This window comes from Cucurbita moschata, unplaced genomic scaffold, assembly GCF_002738365.1.
Source record: "Cucurbita moschata cultivar Rifu unplaced genomic scaffold, Cmos_1.0 Cmo_Scf00021, whole genome shotgun sequence".
Taxonomy (NCBI): domain Eukaryota; kingdom Viridiplantae; phylum Streptophyta; class Magnoliopsida; order Cucurbitales; family Cucurbitaceae; genus Cucurbita; species Cucurbita moschata.
The window spans coordinates 4,228,728-4,243,947 of NW_019268537.1; the positions used below are offsets into that span (position 1 = coordinate 4,228,728).

The following is a 15,220-nucleotide window of genomic DNA, read 5'->3' on the forward strand; positions in this document are numbered from 1 at the left end:
GTCAATTACTTGTATCAATAAACTGGATATTCATTCATTTTACTCTCTGTTTCTATCTCTCCAAGGGTTGACTTTGTAGATGAAACTCAGCAATTTTTTCTAATTAAAACAAGACACGAAAATGAGGATTAAGTCCTTGTTCCTTTTCGTTGCAGCATAGATGTGAAGAGTAGAGATGTTTATATAATCCAAGGACCACACAATCCTAGATTATCCAATCCAAATCATAGATTATATATATATATTTAATTTGGACCGGATTGAATTTTTGGAAAACTGAAAATTAAGTCAGTTTACAAATTAACATTTTTTTTATTAGATCATTTGACTAAGCAAAAAGTATAGTTACAATCCAATCCAACTCTACCATACTATTATGAATATTAAGAACATTCGAGTTTTGTAACCAATGTTAGTGATGTGTTGTGCCGTGGAGTGTTTGATAATTGTAGAGAGAAATCCTCATTTTTTATTATTTGGCAAAAGGAATTTTGAAATTTAACGGAGCAGATTGAAACAGAACCTAATTCGACGAGATCGTTAGTCGAATCTTCTTGAAAGGAAAGAGGTTGATCAAGAGAAATTTGGCAATTTCATATGTTCCACTTTCATAGAGGTGGGTTGGGTTGTAAACTCTATTCGGATTATTCGAGTTACCAACTCTCAACCAATCCAAAATTTCAGATGGGTCCAAGCACCATCAGAGCCTTTAGTTTATAAAATGAAAAACGAACTAACAGAATTGAGAGCATAAAGAGATGCATCGTGCGTCTGGAACATCATAAGGAACAGAGTTTGGCTGAAGTTGGAGGGTTCTGTGGAGCTTAAAGAGAATGGAGAGACATGAGGATGCAAGAAACGGCCTATCGTCGCTATCAGAACCGAGCAGCTCGAGCTTGAACAATGGCAAGCAGAGAGGAGTGGAGAATAAGAAGAAAGAACCCAAATCTGTATCTTTTCTTAAGCTCTTCGCCTTTGCAGATTCATACGATTTCTTACTTATGTCAGTTGGAAGCGTTGGCGGCATAGGGAATGGGGTGGGCATGCCTCTAATGACTCTGCTCTTTGGAGAGCTCATCCAAACGTTTGGAAGCAACCAGGATACCCACAGCATAGTTTCTAAAGTTTCCAAGGTTAAACAAAACTTCTAACCAATCCATTTTACAAGTATGGTATGATCTTCATTGCCTTATCAACTAATCTATGAATTCAGGTGTGCCTAAAATTTGTGTACTTGGCCGTGGGAGTGGCTGTCGCGGCGTTTCTCCGTAAGTGGATACCAAAATCAAAGTCTAATACATAGGCACATAAATGAAATGGGATGAGTTTAATTAGATAACGTACCTGCAGAGGTGTGTTGCTGGATCGTGACGGGGGAGAGACAGGCTGCTCGGATCAGAGGGCTGTATTTGAAAGCTATATTGAGACAAGATGTCGGCTACTTCGACAAAGAAACAAGCACTGGAGAGGTTGTGAGCAGAATGTCTGGTGATACAGTCCTCATTCAAGATGCTATGGGTGAGAAGGTAACATACCTCAAAATTCCAAGTTGATCTTGCAAATGGGATGCAACTCAAAGGAAACTAACCTGTTCTTCTGATGCAGGTTGGGAAAACTGTCCAACTAATCACAAACTTCATTGGAGGCTTCACAATAGCTTTCATAAGAGGCTGGCAGCTGGCTCTGGTAATGGTATCTGTTATCCCACTTCTTGTGGTAGCTGGAGCGACGATTTCTCGATTCATGTCGCAAATGGCTGCTAGAGGGCAAAGTGCTTATGCTAATGCAGCAAATGTGGTTGAACAGACCATTGGCTCAATAAGAACGGTATACATAATTCAATACTCTATTACTTGGAAAGATGACTTTAGCTTGAACCTTGAGATTGTCCTGTCCTTAGGTTGCGTCGTTTACGGGTGAGAAGCAAGCTATAAGCAGTTACCAGAAGTTCCTGGTAGATGCTTATAAATCTGGTGTGAGGGAAGCTCTGGGTGGTGGAATAGGAATTGGTACGGTAATGCTGGTCATATTTTGTACTTACTCTTTAGCTGTTTGGTTTGGTGGAAAGATGATTATAGAGAAAGGATATGATGGGGGACAAGTGATCACCATCATTTTAGCTGTTTTGGAAGCCTCAATGTGAGTTCATGACGATCTTTAGTACCCACAAGTCCATGCCATTTTGTGCTTCATTTTGCTAAAACAGGTATCCACATGCGAATTTCTTTCAGGTCCCTCGGGCAAATATTGCCGTGCTTTAGTGCCTTTGCATCAGGTCGAGCTGCTGCGTCGAAAATGTTTGAGACAATTCAAAGGAAGCCAAGCATTGATGTCTATGATCCAAAGGGTAAAACATTGGATGATATTCAGGGAGACATAGATTTGAAGAACGTGACTTTCAGCTATCCAACCAGGCCAGACGAAGCCATATTCAGTGGGTTTTCTCTTCACATTCCTCGTGGCACTACTGCAGCATTGGTTGGGGAGAGTGGGAGTGGCAAGTCAACCGTGATCAGTTTGATAGAGAGATTCTACGATCCACAATCCGGTGAGGTGCTCATCGATGGCGTTAACCTGAAAGAGTTTCGACTTAGATGGATTCGGGCAAAAATCGGTCTTGTCAGCCAAGAACCAATACTCTTCACTGCCTCAATTAAAGATAACATTGCATACGGCAAGGATGATGCAACTAATGAGGAAATTAAGAGTGCATGTGAACTAGCAAATGCTGCTAAATTCATTGACAAACTGCCTCAGGTTCCACCATATCATATATTTATCCTCTTGTGCAGCTGTATGCATCTAAAACCTAAACGTATTAATGTAATTTGATGGTGTAGGGATTGCATACCTTGGTGGGGGAGCATGGAACTCAGCTGTCCGGAGGGCAGAAGCAGAGGATTGCAATAGCAAGGGCAATTCTGAAAGACCCTCGAATTCTACTTCTAGATGAAGCGACGAGTGCACTTGATGCAGAATCTGAAAGCGTTGTGCAAGAGGCTCTAGATAGGATAATGGTCAATAGAACTACTGTGATTGTTGCCCATCGTTTGAGCACAGTTAGGAACGCTGATATGATTGCTGTAATTCACAGAGGAAAGATGGTTCAGAAAGGTAATGTACATGTTCTTCATTACATGTTCCCACAAATTGTAAGAAATCCTTCATGGTTGTTTAATTGAGCAGGTTCTCACTCAAAACTCATCATGAATCCGAGCGGCGCATATTCACAACTGATACGCCTGCAGGAAACAAATAAAGACTCGGAACACGCTTCTGAAGTCGTTAACCGAACAGAGTTTTCTCTGGAATCAATGAGACAGTCAAGTCAGAGGGCTCATTGTTTGAGATCCATAAGTAGAGGATCGTCGGTTGCCCACAGCAGCCACCGATCTTTGTCTATGTTTGGTTTAACAAGTGAGCATGATCTAACAGATGCTCGTGACGTAAAAGACATGATCGAAGAGCAGTCGAAAGCTCCTCCTGTTTCTCTCCGTCGCCTTGCCGCACTTAACAAGCCAGAGATGCCCATGCTTCTGATGGGAACAATTGGGACAGTGATGTGTGGGGTGATACTTCCAATTTTTGGATTACTACTTTCAAATGTGATAAAGACATATTACAAGCCCCCAGAGATGCTAAAAAAGGATACCAAGTGTTGGGCTGTCATTTACATAGTGCTTGGCGTGGCCTCATTGGTAGCACATCCATGGCGAGCATACTTCTTTTCGGTAGCGGGATGTAAATTAATCGAACGCATCAGATCACTGTGTTTTGAGAAGGTGGTTCATATGGAGGTGAGCTGGTTTGATGAGGCTGAACACTCAAGTGGGGCCATTGGTGCAAGACTATCGTCGGATGCAGCATCAGTGAGAGCGCTAGTCGGGGATTCGCTCTCTCTGAATGTGGGCAACATTGCAACTGCAATTGCAAGTTTGGTGATTGCTTTTAATGCAAGCTGGGAACTGGCTCTCGTCGTCCTCGCTCTTGTTCCTCTCATTGGAATCAATTCGCTTATACAGATTAAATCCATGAATGGATTTAGCAACAACTCCAAGGTAAGTCTTAAACATGGTCATCCCGTGTGATTGCTCATACTCATAAAGGTGTTTTGCAATGCAGAGTATGTATGAAGAAGCCAGCCAAGTTGCAAATGATGCAGTAGGGGGCATAAGAACAGTTGCTTCGTTCTGTGCGGAAGATAAAGTGATGGACATGTACAAAACCAGATGTGAAGCCCCACTGAAATCAGGGATAAGACAAGGCCTCATTAGTGGAATTGGATTTGGAGTGTCATTCTTCTTCTTGTACAATATATACGCCATCACATTCTATGTCGGAGCCCGTCTGGTGGACAGTGGCAGAACAACGTTTACTCAAGTGTTTCAAGTAAATCAATCCATCTCTATTGCTTGCAGTGCTCATTATTTCTTCTTTTAACATTTGAGGAATTGGTGGACATTGCAGGTGTTCTATGCATTGACGATGGCAGCTACTGGAATAACTCACTCCAGCTCAATTTCTCAAGATACTACCAAAGCCAAGGCTGCTGCTGCTTCCGTGTTTGCCATACTAGACAGGAAATCAAAGATAGATCCCAGCGATGAATCTGGAACAATATTGCCCGATCTTAAAGGAGAAATAGAGCTTAAACATATAAGTTTCAAGTATCCTTCGAGGCCAAACATCCAAATATTCAGAGACCTAAACCTACACATTCATGCTGGGAAGGTTAGCTCATTTAGTTCATGATTCAAGAGGGAATTGCTTACGATTTTGATCTTGATGTGGTCTCTGTTTCAGACAATAGCTCTGGTTGGAGAAAGCGGAAGTGGAAAATCCACAGTGATCGCGCTGTTGCAGAGGTTTTATGATCCTGACTCCGGCACCATAACGATCGACGGAGTAGAAATCCAAAAGCTACAACTGAAATGGCTAAGGCAGCAAATAGGTCTAGTGAGCCAAGAGCCAGTGCTTTTCAACGAAACAGTACGAGCCAACATAGCGTACGGGAAGGCGAGTGAGGAGGAGATAATAAGAGCGGCGGAGACGGCGAATGCGCACAGCTTCATAAGCGGACTGCAACACGGATACGAGACGACAGTGGGGGAAAGAGGAGTGCAGTTATCTGGAGGCCAAAAGCAACGAGTGGCCATTGCTCGAGCCATCATGAAGAATCCGAAAATACTTCTACTGGATGAAGCCACAAGCGCGCTGGACGCAGAGTCGGAGCGAGTGGTGCAAGAGGCGGTGGACAGAGTGATGGTGAATAGAACCACGGTGGTGGTAGCTCATCGCCTCTCCACGATCATGAACGCCGACTGCATCGCCGTTGTTCGGAATGGAATCATCGTCGAGAATGGCAAGCACGAAGAGCTCATCACAATCAAACAAGGGTTTTATGCCTCCTTGATTCAGCTCCACGCTTCTGCCGTTGCTCCCACTCCCAACTCCTCATCCTAAGCCTTTTTTTTTTTTTTTTTCCTAATTTTATAAATAAATAAAAAATTGTAGCTTTTAATTTGTATTTCTTGAAACAATAATTTTCCTTTATGTTAAAATCCATAATACAGTAATAATTTCCCTTTATTGTTATTTTAAATTCATAATTTTTAATTGATTAATGGAAAACAAATATTATTTGTGTACACTAGAAAAGAAAAATTATTATAAAAAAAATAAATTAATAAAAATATTCCCGAACTTTAGTCTAAAAATATTATTAAAATTTAAAATTTTCAAAAATAACTTTAAACTTAAAAAAAAATGGTTAATTTTATTTAAAATACTATTTTAACTTTAAAAAAATGTTTAAACTAAGTTTTAAATTTTTTTATTAATATCTTTTGATTTATTTTAAAACTACAAAAATATTTTAAAACATTTTTAAAATTAAAAATTGTGGGTTAAAAAAAATATCCATAAGTTTTCAAAAATAAAATTAATACCTTTATATTTTTAGAAAAATATTTAAAATGTTTGAAGATTATCTATGATAGGTATATAAACGTTTCTGTCCCTATATTAAACTTTTTTATTAAAATTATAGATGTAAAAATATTTTAAAAATTAAAAAATATTAAGTAAATATATTTAAAAGTTTAAAGATAAACTGAAGGTAAAAACTTAAAAAATATTATTGAATTGTAATTTTGAAAATTTTAAGGATGTTTTTTTTAATAGGTCTATTTTTATTAATTTAACATTAAAAAAAATAATTTCAAGCCACGTGGCAGGGTCCATATTTAAATATCTAAAAGGCGGAGCCCGTGTTTGAAAGGTCATCCATGCGTTCCTTTCTCCTTGTGCTGACCATAAATTCCACAGCCATTGAAAGATTCCATTCTCTGTTTTGCAATAAAAGACTCAGAGAAGTCTTTTTGGAGTTATTATCTAAAAGTTTTGATGTCAATGTCGTTGAATCATCAACCTCTCATCATCTTCCTCACTTCTTTAATGGAATTCAATTCCAAGTTGTTGATGGTAGGTGAAGGCTTAATCATGGAGGTTTCAATGGCGGAGCTGCTCCAATTCTTCAACCTTCCCCTGCTTTCAACTAAACCCTAAACCATTTCCATGGAAACGTTTCGGAGCTCTCTGTTTATCCTATCTCTTCTCTTCCTCCTCCTCCTCTCCGCCGTCCATGTCCTCGCTCAGACATACACTCCTCCGAACAAGTACTTCGTCAACTGTGGATCAGCCTCCAACTTCGTCGATGACACTGGCCGGATCTTCGTCGGCGACTTGAATGCTTCCGATACTTTCAGGTTCACTCCGCGGAATTCTCGCGAACTCAACGGTTTGAATGAATCCGTTAGGGTTTTCAATCAGCCGGCGTTTTACGAATTCGACGTCGAACGAGATGCTTTTTATATTGTGCGACTTCATTTCTCTCCTTCGAAGTTTCTCGCAGATTTATCCGCAGCGCTTTTTGATGTTTCGGCTTTGGGAGTTTTCCTTCTGAAAAATGTCAACGCCACCAACTTAAACGGTAACGATTCTGCTTCGATTAAGGAATTCTTCCTGAAAATAAATACAGAGAAATTTCGTATTGTATTCTTGCCGAAATCTTCGTCTATTGCGTATATAAACGCCATTGAAGTGTTCCCCACGCCACCAGACTTCATCCAATCGGAAGCTCAGGAAATTATCTCAGATGGAAGAAACGGCAGTGCGGCTAGGGTTTCACCTTTTCTGGTTTTGCATACAATTTACAGAGTTAATGTGGGAGGTCCTGAAATCTCAATGAAGGGGGACAGATTATGGAGGAATTGGGAGATGGACGACGCTTATCTGCTGAATCCAAGCTCTGCAGTAAACAGCGGTATTTATTCATCCACACCCAAATACAAGAGCGAAACAGATGTTTATTTTGCGCCCGATATGGTATACAAATCGGCCAAGCAGTTGAATGGAAATGCCAGCTCCACGCGCACCTTTTTAAATATTACCTGGTCTTTTCCTTCGAGAAAACATACTGTTCATCTTCTCCGTGTTCATTTCTATGATATCGTCGGTGAATCAACAAACAAGTTTCTTGTCTTCGATTTGTATATTGGCGATAGCTTCAGTAGGACGATTGACGCTTCTATGGAAGTTGGAGGCGTTTATCCATTTCATTTGGACTTCGCCGTGGATTCGGGTGAAAGTGGGTTGATTAATGTCAGTGTTGGTCCTCTGGATAAAAATCAATCTGTAGAGTTCAATGCGTTTCTGAATGGGGTTGAGATAATGGAAGCCATGGATGAACATAGCAAAGATCCTGAGATCAGTGCGCCTTGGCTTGAGAAAAGTAAGAACAAACTAGTGGGGCTTTGGGTGGGTTTGGCTGTTGGGGCTTTTGGTTTGATCTGTATGTTAGGCTGTGGGATTTGGTTTGGTCTGAAATGGAGGAAACGGAAAACTGAGGAAGCTTCATATACACATACACAATGGTCGCCATTGTCGGCGTTTGGAGGTGGGAGTACTCACAGCAGGCTTACTGATAGAACCACAAGCAGCTCCCCGCTCCCGAACTTGAATCTTGGGCTGAAATTCTCGCTTGCTGAAATCAAAACAGCCACGAACAATTTCAACAAGAAATTCCTTGTTGGCGAGGGTGGATTTGGGAAAGTGTACAAGGGAGTTCTGAAGAATGGCATGAAAGTAGCTGTGAAGCGAAGCCAACCAGGGGCTGGACAAGGCATCTCTGAATTCGAGAGGGAAATCACGATCTTGTCGAGAATTCGCCATCGACATCTCGTTTCGTTTATCGGGTATTGCGACGAGGGACTTGAGATGGTTTTGGTTTATGAGTTTTTGGAGAAAGGAACTCTTAGGGAGCATCTTTACAACTCAAAGTTGCCTCCTCTGGCTTGGAAGAAACGACTTGAAATTTGCATCGGTGCAGCTAGAGGCCTGCATTATCTACACAAAGGCTCGGCCGGAGGTATCATTCACCGTGATGTCAAATCGACCAATATCTTGCTCGATGAGAATCTCGTTGCGAAAGTGTCCGACTTCGGACTTTCAAGAGCAGGCCCTCTGGATGAAACTCATGTGAGCACAGACATCAAAGGGACATTCGGGTATCTCGATCCCGAGTACTTCCGAACGCAACAATTGACAGAGAAATCCGATGTGTACTCATTCGGCGTACTTCTCCTAGAGGTTCTATGTGCAAGGCCGGCTTTGAATCCAACACTCCCAAGAGAGCAAATAAATCTAGCAGAATGGGGAGTTCGGTGCAAGAAAATGGAGCTGCTTGAAGAGATCATAGACCCCAAATTGGAGGGCCAAATCGAACCCAACTCCTTGAGAAAGTTCAGTGATACAATAGAAAAATGCTTACAAGAGGATGCTGCTAATAGGCCAACAATGGCCGATGTGCTGTGGGACCTGGAGTATGCGTTGCAGCTTCAACAGAGCACAGCCCCCAGGATGCCACATGAGGACAGTGAAACCATCGGCATTGGCACCTCCTCCACGGCCATTCAGCGTTTCGGTTCCATTGGTTCATCGGTTCTAAGGGACGATCCAGACATGAGTCAAGATGTAGAATCTCACTTGACTGCTTCTGAAGTTTTCTCTCAAATGAAGGCAGATCATGGGAGATAGACGACATAAACGCTTATCCGATCTCATCCAAATTACCATATTTAAAATGTTGTTGTTGCTGTTGCTGTGTAACCCAATTAGCTGTATAAATTCTGTTGTGGATGTTTTTCTGTTGACCCGAACATGACCAAACTGGTTACGATCAAATATCGTTGACCAAAATGTCAAAGGCTCACGAAGATTATCTTTTGAACATTGAGACCGTTTTGTGGAGAATGTTCAAATTTGATGAAATTGGTATACATTTATAGGAGAATAAGACGTAGAAAATGTTTTACTATTGGGCCATTTTCGGGTTATTTTTCTTAGGGGTATCATTGTTGACTTTTTTTTGTTTCTCGAACGGAAAACTTCTTTCTTATTTTGGTCTCTTATTATACTCCATTAAGAACCCAAATATGGACATGAAAACCTGAGGTTTGAATATTAGTTCAATTTTATCCATATATTTCAAAATCTTTCCCGTGGTTTTGTGTAAGCGTCCATTTTGATTATGCGGTTCGATTTCTCTTAGAATGCTTAATATGAAAATGACATAACATTTCTTCGGATAAAAATAAATAAGGTTAGTTTCGTTTAATAATTATTTAGTTTTTTGGTTTTAGGTTTTACGATATGGTTTTAAGTTTTACAATATACGTTTCCAACGTATCAAACAATTTTTTTTTAAAATTATTACTTTTTAATTTTTAAAATTTGGCTTGAATTTTGACAATGATGAGTGACGTTCATATGATTCGATAACTCGACTAACTCATGTTATCTAATCCATATTTTTTTTAAAGTTTTAGTTGGGTTGAACTTTTAAAAAATGGAGAACGGAAAATTTGGTTTGATTTGCGGGTTTGCATTTTATTGGTCACGTCAACCTAACCAATCCAACTAATTCGAAAATAGAGTTACATCTCATCTCAACTCTACTCTACCTTACTTTTATCATTATTATGAACTTTAAATAAAAATATTTAAGGTTGGTAACAATGTTAATGATGCGTTGTAATTTATAAAATTTTAATTATTAACGTAACATATATTATATATAAGTGTAATTTTTTTAAAATAATAATAAAAAAATACTCCAACCATTCAACCGAACTTGAAAATAGCTGGTTTAATTGAGTTGGGAACCTATTCCAGTCTAGAAGGAAAATTTTATGTTCAGGAAAAAGGCTGAAATTTAATTACAGGTAGGCGACGGTCACGTTAGTGTTCGACGGACGTGGCGGCTCCCGCGAAAATCAAACTGCTACGGCGGTTCACTCCCTTCGCACTCTCAATCACTCTGTTTACGACGAACGCTTCTTCGATCAGATTTGATCTTCTTCCTTCTGCATTCAAATTCAATTTGATCGCTCTCTCTTCCTTCTACGAATCATAGATTTCTTTCTTCTCTTTCTTCTTCAATGGCGTTCATTCATTTCTGATTTCGTCGATGAAGAATTGAAGTTAAGCGAATTTGACCTGATTTCCCTTCATTCCGATCATCTCCTTGATTCTTTTTGTTGTTTTCTGCAATATTATCCTCTTTCTCCGCCCGTTTCGATTCTTTCATCGCCTTTGATTCCGTTGTTTTCGACTCCCCAATGGCCTATACACCTCAGTTTTCCCATGGATTCTCCGCCACTCTCCCGGTCCGGCAACCCGACACTGCAGCACCATGCTCTGAGACAATGCCTCCGCCCTTAATCTCGACAGGACCATCCAGATTTCCTCCAGAATTCCAACAGGATGAGATGTCGGCACCCTCACCGGGGAATGGAATTATAGGTGCTACTCCCGTTCCTCGTTTGAGTACTCCCCCCGGACCTCCTGTTTTTACTTCTCCCATCCCGCCTACTGCTGTCCCCTTTCGTACTTCACCGGCATCTCCTCAGCCTATCATCTTCTCTTCTGCTTCCGCCTTACCAGCTTCTCCTCAACCTGTGGGGGATTCGCCATATGTTCTGTTTTCTTCGCAGAAGGTATTGCTTTCTCTTCTTTTCCCTGATTAGTTATAATGAATGTTGAAACTCTGATATAATTGTTCTCTCTCATTCGGACTGCTAACCTCAATTGTTTCATAAAATTTAGTTGCCATAAATTTACTTGCAATCTGCTGCTATCTCAACCTGGATACAGGTGTTGAAGCTGAAGAAACAAGGTAATGTTCCTAGTTTGGGTTTTGGAGCACTGATTTCGCCGGGGAGGGATGTTTCATCTGGTCCTCAAATAATACAGCGTGAGCCCCATCGTTGTCCAAGCTGTGGAGCTTATTCGAATCTGTATTGCAATATCTTAATTGGTTCAGGTCAATGGCAGTGTGTAATTTGTCGGAATTTGAATGAAAGTGAGGGTGAATATGCAGCACGGAGGAAAGAAGATCTTTACCATTTTCCAGAACTGTCATCATCTGTGGTTGATTATGTCAGAACTGGGAATCGGAGACCAGGATTTATTCAAGCTTCTGACTCAAGAACTTCTGCTCCCATTGTTCTGGTTGTTGATGAGTCGTTAGATGAGCCACACCTTCAGCATCTCCAGAGCTCCTTGCATGCTTTTATTGATTCAGTTTCCCCCACAACAAGAATTGGAATTATACTGTATGGACGTACTGTATCAGTGCATGATTTTTCAGAAGAATCTGTTGCCTCTGCTGATGTGCTTCCTGGTGATAAATCACCAACTCTGGAGTCTTTGAAAGCATTAATTTATGGATCAGGGATATATTTATCGCCAATGCACGCCTCACTCCGTGCAGCGCATACGATATTTTCATCACTGAGGCCTTATAAATTAAGCATTCCAGAAGCCTCTAGAGATAGGTGCCTTGGTACTGCAGTTGAAGTTGCTCTTGCCATAATCCAAGGACCTTCAGCAGAAGTGTCTCGAGGAGCGATTAGAAGGTCAGGGGCTAATAGTAGAATTATTGTTTGTGCTGGTGGACCTAATACATATGGCCCTGGGTCAGTTCTCCATTCTGTCAGTCATCCAAATTACCTACACATGGAAAAGTCTGCTTTAAATTGGATGGAGCATCTTGGTCGTGAGGCTCATCAACAGAATACAGTGGTTGACATTCTATGTGCTGGAACATGCCCTGTCCGAGTTCCTATCTTGCAGCCTCTTGTAAAAGCTTCTGGTGGTGTTTTGGTTCTTCACGATGACTTTGGGGAGGCCTTTGGTGTAAACTTGCAGAGGGCATCTGCTAGGGCTGCAGGTTCTCATGGTTTGTTAGAAGTACACTATTCTGATGACATTCAAATCACCCAAGTTATTGGTCCGGGCGAAGAGGCACACATCGATCCACATGAAACCTTAAAAAATGACACCTCTCTTTACATTCAAATGCTAAGTGTAGAAGAAGCTCAAAGCTTCTCACTCTCCATGGAGACTAAGAGAGACATAAAGAGTGATTTTGTATTTTTCCAGTTTGTTGTACAATATTCAAATGTTTATCAAGCTGACATATCAAGAGTAATTACTATAAGATTGCCTACTGTTGATAGCTTATCAGAATATCTTGAAAGTGTTCAAGATGAAATAGCTGCAGTCCTTATTGCCAAGAGGACTGCCTTGCAAGCTAAAAGCCAGTCTGATGCTGTAGATATGCGGACTACAATAGATGAAAGAGTAAAAGATATTGCTTTGAAATTTGGGGCCCTGGCACCAAAGTCAAAGATCTATCAGTTTCCAAAGGGACTATCTTTAATGCCAGAGCTTCTGTTCCATTTGAGAAGAGGCCCTCTTCTTGGAAGCATTGTTGGTCATGAAGATGAAAGGTCTGTATTGAGAAACTTGTTTTTGAATGCATCCTTCGACCTTTCCCTCCGCATGGTAGCACCTCGTTGTTTAATGCACCGGGAGGGGGGTACTTTTGAAGAACTTCCAGCATATGACCTCGTGATGCAGTCAGATGCTGCTGTTGTGCTTGACCATGGAACAGATGTCTTCATTTGGTTGGTATGCCACCCTTTACTCTACACTATCTTTTGGCAGATTATTTTTATTTTGGCATGCTTCATGTTTAGTTTGTAATCTCAGATATTACAGTGTCATCTTCAATTTCTTGCTTGGAATGCTACGATTGGTACTTTGTCTTGAAAACAAGTGCTACGTGAAATTTTGTTCTTACCCTGTTCAGTGGCATCTGATTTGATTTGAGTATCAGTTTTAATAAACAGAAAAATAGTTAGAAACGCTAGAAAGGACAATTTTGTATTCAATAAACTCATTTATAACTTAGTCTTTTCTTGAGAAATTTCCAATAATATAAACTAAAATGTTGCAGAATAGATACGACATTTTGCTGTTTTGAAGTTTTCTCTTGTATAGAAGTATTGTTTATTTACCGCAATGAAGATAAAAACAATTGAATGTCAATGAACATAAACAGTACAAGATAGTTCCCGACAATAATACTATTTTTTTTTTTCCCCCACTAAAACAGTGTCTAGAAAGTACATTATATGAACTCTTAAATACCAGATGAACAAGAACATATAGAGAGGGTAGGAGTGTTCTCTCCTTGCCTTCTTTCTAACCTATGATCGATTATTTCTATTCCTCTATAGCCATGCCTTAAAATGTTCTGTTTTTTTTTTTTTTTTTTTCCTTCTCATTCATCTTCTAATTCGCTTTCCTTTTTGCCCTTTCTTATAGCCGGACTTATTATTCTTTTTCTTCTATTGGTGTACTTAGGGTGCTGAGCTTGCAGCTGAAGAAGGAAAAAGTGCAGCTGCTTTAGCAGCTTGCAGAACATTAGCAGAAGAGCTTACTGAATCAAGGTTTCCGGCTCCCAGGATTCTTGCGTTCAAGGTTTGTGTCGTTACAATGCTATATGTTTCTCCTCGTTGTGGTTTTTAATTTTCAATTTCTCTAATTGGATTGTGTTTTTGTAAACCTGTTTGTTGTTCCCTTTTTCTGGAGACCTCTCTATTTTACAATTTCTCCATTTCCCTTAATGAAAAAGGTTAAGGCTACTGTTTCTCTCTCTCTTTTAAAAGGGTCTCTGCAATAACGATAAACCTTCTTAATTTGAAGCAGGAGGGGAGCTCTCAGGCTCGGTATTTTGCTTCTCGGCTGATACCAGCACACAAGGACCCTCCTTACGAACAGGTGAGTAAGAAAGAAGAAGATATAACCCACTCTTCATGAATCCTTATATTCTGATCTTATTTGTAAAGACCCAGGAGAATAGCACACTTCACCTCATTGTGAAGGATGGTGCTTCATTGCAATTAAATAACTGAGGAAGCTTGGTTTTTTTTCCACGAGCTAGAGAACTAGAGAACTTGATACGACTTTTGAGGATTGTTGGGAGGGAGTCTCACGTTAGCTAATTAAGGGAATAATCAGGGGTTTATAAGTAAGGAATACATCTCAATTGGTACGAGGCCTTTTGGAGAAACCAAAAGCAAAGCTACAAGAGCTTATGCTCAAAATGGACAAAATCATACCATTGTAGAGGGTCGTGATTCCTAACCATGATGCTAACATATTATTAATTTGATGGCTGCAGGAGGCCAGATTTCCGCAACTTAGAACATTGTCCACAGAGCAGAGGACAAAGCTGAAAAGTAGTTTTCTTCATTTCGATGATCCCAGTTTCTGTGAATGGATGCGAAGTTTGAAGTTGATCCCACCAGAGCCAAGTTAAGTGGGGTTATTTCTTTTTTTTTTTCTCTCTTTATTTATACCGACTTATGATGAAGGTCTTTCGATTTATTTTTTCCACTTTAAACGAGAGGTATGGAGGTTAGGGGAATAGATGTTAAACCCAAGTAGTGGCACTGCGTCTCTGTTATGAAATGCAACTTAAAAAGATATGATCTTAAGTTTTATAACAACTTAATGTATGACAAAATTTGCTCCCTCATACAGGTTACAAAATCTGTCTTTGGCTGTATGATGGAGCAAATTTATAAACTTATTACAATCTTACATTTTTTGTATGATTAAGCTTTGAAATGAATTAGCTGTTCATTCCCAAAATCTAGAACAAATGTCGGTCATGTTAGATACAAACGAAGTTGTTTGTGTCTAAATTTGGGGGACAAAATCCTCGAACAAATGTGTATCACTAATAGACGTCCGTTAGCATAGAAGTCTATTTAGTGATAGATGTCTATTGGTCTATTAATGATTG

The 15,220-nt window shown here is 40.0% G+C and overlaps 3 protein-coding genes and 1 long non-coding RNA gene across 5 annotated transcripts; 3 read left to right on the forward strand and 1 right to left on the reverse strand.

Annotated features, from left to right (window-relative positions):
- Positions 1–785: 785 nt before the first annotated feature.
- LOC111458891 (ABC transporter B family member 4-like) lies at positions 786–5,474 on the forward strand. The gene is made up of 11 exons (XM_023101747.1): positions 786–1,133; positions 1,214–1,268; positions 1,351–1,526; positions 1,606–1,827; positions 1,901–2,139; positions 2,232–2,757; positions 2,841–3,114; positions 3,187–4,058; positions 4,123–4,389; positions 4,468–4,731; positions 4,804–5,474. Exons 1-11 carry the CDS (start codon positions 834–836, stop codon positions 5,461–5,463), a joined length of 3,855 nt encoding a protein of 1,284 aa, XP_022957515.1. The 5' UTR covers positions 786–833; the 3' UTR covers positions 5,464–5,474.
- Positions 1,059–2,980, reverse strand: LOC111458892. 2 transcript variants are annotated; one of them, XR_002713199.1, is made up of 3 exons: positions 2,852–2,980; positions 1,589–2,574; positions 1,059–1,512 (listed from the first exon to the last, which is right to left on the reverse strand). It is a non-coding gene; the product is annotated as an uncharacterized LOC111458892 (long non-coding RNA). The 2 variants fall into 2 exon arrangements; XR_002713198.1 differs by having other exon boundaries at positions 1,061–1,499.
- An 839-nt stretch (positions 5,475–6,313) lies between the features above and the next one.
- Positions 6,314–9,378, forward strand: LOC111458524 (probable receptor-like protein kinase At5g24010). Its single transcript, XM_023101262.1, has one exon. The coding sequence runs from the start codon at positions 6,577–6,579 to the stop codon at positions 9,094–9,096; it is 2,520 nt and encodes an 839-aa protein (XP_022957030.1). The 5' UTR covers positions 6,314–6,576; the 3' UTR covers positions 9,097–9,378.
- An 882-nt stretch (positions 9,379–10,260) lies between these two features.
- LOC111458854 (protein transport protein SEC23-like) lies at positions 10,261–15,042 on the forward strand. Its single transcript, XM_023101693.1, has 5 exons — positions 10,261–11,057; positions 11,215–13,035; positions 13,774–13,890; positions 14,119–14,190; positions 14,594–15,042. Exons 1-5 carry the CDS (start codon positions 10,680–10,682, stop codon positions 14,729–14,731), a joined length of 2,526 nt encoding a protein of 841 aa, XP_022957461.1. The 5' UTR covers positions 10,261–10,679; the 3' UTR covers positions 14,732–15,042.
- The last annotated feature ends 178 nt before the right edge of the window (positions 15,043–15,220 follow it).